Here is a 3,302-nt window from a genome sequence, read left to right on the forward strand (position 1 = left end):
TTTTTTTTTTCTCTTCCTCTAGTCGAGTTCTGATTATCAAGCCATGTACTAGCATTTTTACAGATTGAATTTCTAGAAGAATATGTGCATTCATTTTTATAGCCAATGTCAGACTGTCTTTTAAGAATATCAGTTGTATATGATTCTTACTGTTTTCCCACACTATTGCCAGCAATATGTGTTATCAAACTTGTCGAAATTGATGTTAGATATCTTTGCTTTCTTTAATTTTTATTTTGTTAACTTACAGGACTATGTATTATTTTAATCTGAAAGTTGTTTTTGTATTTATTGCTAAATATCAGAGTTAATGGTGCTTGCTTATAGAATATTACCTATAATTTTAGTTTGCTGAATCCTTTTGTTGAATATATTTTTTAGGTTTTATATGTTCCTGATCCCGAGTATGTCTCCAGTCTTGAGAGCTCCCCGTCTCTAAGCCCCATAAGTCCTTTGTCACCAACATCATCAGAGGCTGAATTAGATAAAACTACTGTAAGTGTCTCTTGTCTTTTCAAAAATGACTAAGAAAACATTTAACTGTATAAACGTTAATTTTTAAAATCTTACTATGACAATATTAATAATGAAATTTTACCTGTTTTGTTACTTTGCAAGTCTCAGTTTTGAAAATTAGATAATCTTACTGAATTACATAGCTCCTATTTAATGCTTTTGTTGGTGATGGTCCAAAAGATATTCTTGAACTGTCTAATAAATACCACATAATTTAATTTAGGTATACTTTCCCTCTGTTGTTGTTATGTGCCATTGAGTCGGTTCTGATTCATAGCGACCCTGTACAGGGTTTCCAAGGCTGTAAATCTTTATGGGAGCAGAAAGCCTCATCTTTCTAGTGCAGAACAGCTGATAATTTCAAACTGCTGACCATGAGATTAGCAGCCTGATTCATAACCGCTACGCTACCAGAGCTCCTTGTACTTTCCATCTAGTAGACATTTAATTATCACAGTAGGGAATATACATCCAATTTGATTTCTATTTCAGTTTCTATGGGCTATTATAAGAATACACTGATTTTTAAAAGATGTCTTTTAAAAATAATTCATCATTCTAGCCACTGTTAAAAATATTAGCATGGTGAATTAATTTGTCAACTATTTTAAAAGAATGAATGTTTATGGAATTAACATATTAATTTACTTAATCATTTAGATTGAAATGTTTCAGAAATGAATGATATACTTCTGTTCTTGTCTGTGTAAACTATTACTAAGCTAGACTTACTAGCTCCGTGGGCCAAGAAGTCCACCACTCTGTCTCATACTCTGACCCTTGGTTCTGCTGCAGCCACTCCTGTGTTCTCCTCCTGTGTTACTACTTTCTGTCCCTGAGGTGAGGAGGTTCAATGTGCAAGTTCAGCTATTGGGGTCCAAAGGACCTGGCTCCGTTTCTTCTAACATCCTGTTTTTAGATGGCTCATTGTATAACCACATTAGAGTTCCCAGTTTTCACAATCACCTTTAGCCCTGTTAGTCATTTAGAACTGAATAATACTTATCAGTTTCTTCTCCACCTTATTTTACCCAGACCCATCAGGAAAAAATAGTTGTTTGGTGGGAGTTATAAAGACAAGGGTAGTAGAAACGATGAAATAATTTACTGCACTGCGATTTCCTTATACTGCCAAAGCAAAGTAGCACACATAGAGGGGTCCTGGTGTGATGCTGCGGGTTAATGCGTTGGACTGCAAAGTCAATTTGAACTGTAAGCTTGGCAGTTCAGGCTCACCAGTCATTCCTCAGGAACCCTATACAAGAAGGAGCTCTGGTAGCGTAGTGGTTACTAATCGGGCTGCAAATCACAAGGTCAGCAGTTCGAAACTACCAACTGTTCCGTGGGAGAAAGATGAGGCTTTCTGCTCCCATAAAGATTTACAGCCTCGGAAACCTGTACAGGGTCGCTATGAATCGGAACTGACTCCATGGCACATAACAACAACAACATCCGCTATGAATCGGAACTGACTCCATGGCACATAACAACAACATCGGTTGGAACCAAAACGATGACACATACCAACAACCATCAACAGAAAGCAGTCCTGGTGGCACACTTGGTTAAGTGCTGTGCTGCTACTCACATGGTTCATGATTCAAAACCCACTAGCCAATCTGCCGGAGAAAGATGAGGCTCTCTGCTTTTGTAAAGATGTATATATCGTCTTGAAAATCGTAAGGATCAGTTCTGCTCTGCCCTGTAGGTTCACCATCAGTCAGAATTGACTCAGTAACAGTGAGGTTTTAACCAACAAATTTATTCTCTAAATTCAAATTTTAGGTTTTAGTAGGAACTTCCTTACTTGACTCTTCCTCGATTCTGGTGGTTATTAGCAGTCCTAGGCATTCTTTGGTTTGTAACTGTATCACTCAAATCTCAGCTTTCATTTTCACATGGCTTTCTTGCTGGTGTGTCTCCTCTGTGCCAAAATTCCCCTTTCTTTAATACAGACACCAGTCTTCTTATAGCCCCTGAAATGAATTAAGTCTTTATAATACTTTATATTTGTGTAGTTTGGTAGAAAGCAATTCCTTATATTGAGAGAAAAAACCTTGTATTCTTAATTCACATATAAGAAATGGTTAAGCCACAAGGTGAGAATTTTGTTTAGATTCTGTATGGGGCAGCATTTCCATATTTTGAATTAAAAGTTGATCCTGCTGTGCCTTGAAACCTGCCTTCTCAAAAGCTCAAAGTCAAGTCTTAAATCCTCAAGTACAGCATCACTTTTGTTGTTTTTATGGTTATTTTATTCTGTTTTGGTTGTAAACAGTCTCATTCTTGATTCTAAGAAGTAGAATTTAAATAAATTCTGAGAGCAATATTTACATAATTATTTATAGGATGTAAATATTTTTGTGGGTTGAATGAAGAAAAATAATATATGATGCTTTAAAGTAAGTTATTTCTTTTAAGGTATATTTTGCATATATACATATTGCATGTTGTTGTTGTGAAGTGCCCTTGAGTCGGTTCCGACCCATAACAACCCTGTATAGGGTTTCCGAGGAGCAACTGGTGAACTTGAACTGCTGACCTTGCAGTTCAAATGGCTTTGCAGGCTGGCGCATTAACCCACAGCGCCACACGCAAATGTTAGTTTTTCGGGGCTGATATTATTTTTACTCCACAAACTTCCTTAACATTACATGTGTGTTACCAAAGAGCATTTGTACAAATTAGTCAGTTACAGGGGGACACAAACTCAATAGAAGCAAGTCAACATGGAAAATGAAAGAGTTTGGAATTGCTAACTATTTTATGGTGTGGCGCTGTGGACT

General features: G+C 36.6%; 1 protein-coding gene across 1 annotated transcript in view; it reads left to right on the plus strand.

The window, feature by feature from the left end:
- OXR1 (oxidation resistance 1) overlaps positions 1 to 3,302 on the plus strand; it is a 141,228-nt gene that overhangs the window by 33,527 nt on the left and 104,399 nt on the right. Inside the window, 1 exon segment of the mRNA XM_006830824.1 lies at positions 382 to 495. Coding sequence (XP_006830887.1) covers positions 382 to 495 — 114 coding nt within the window.

The sequence above is a fragment of the Chrysochloris asiatica genome, unplaced genomic scaffold, assembly GCF_000296735.1.
Source record: "Chrysochloris asiatica unplaced genomic scaffold, ChrAsi1.0 scaffold00001, whole genome shotgun sequence".
NCBI classification, from domain to species: Eukaryota; Metazoa; Chordata; class Mammalia; order Afrosoricida; family Chrysochloridae; genus Chrysochloris; species Chrysochloris asiatica.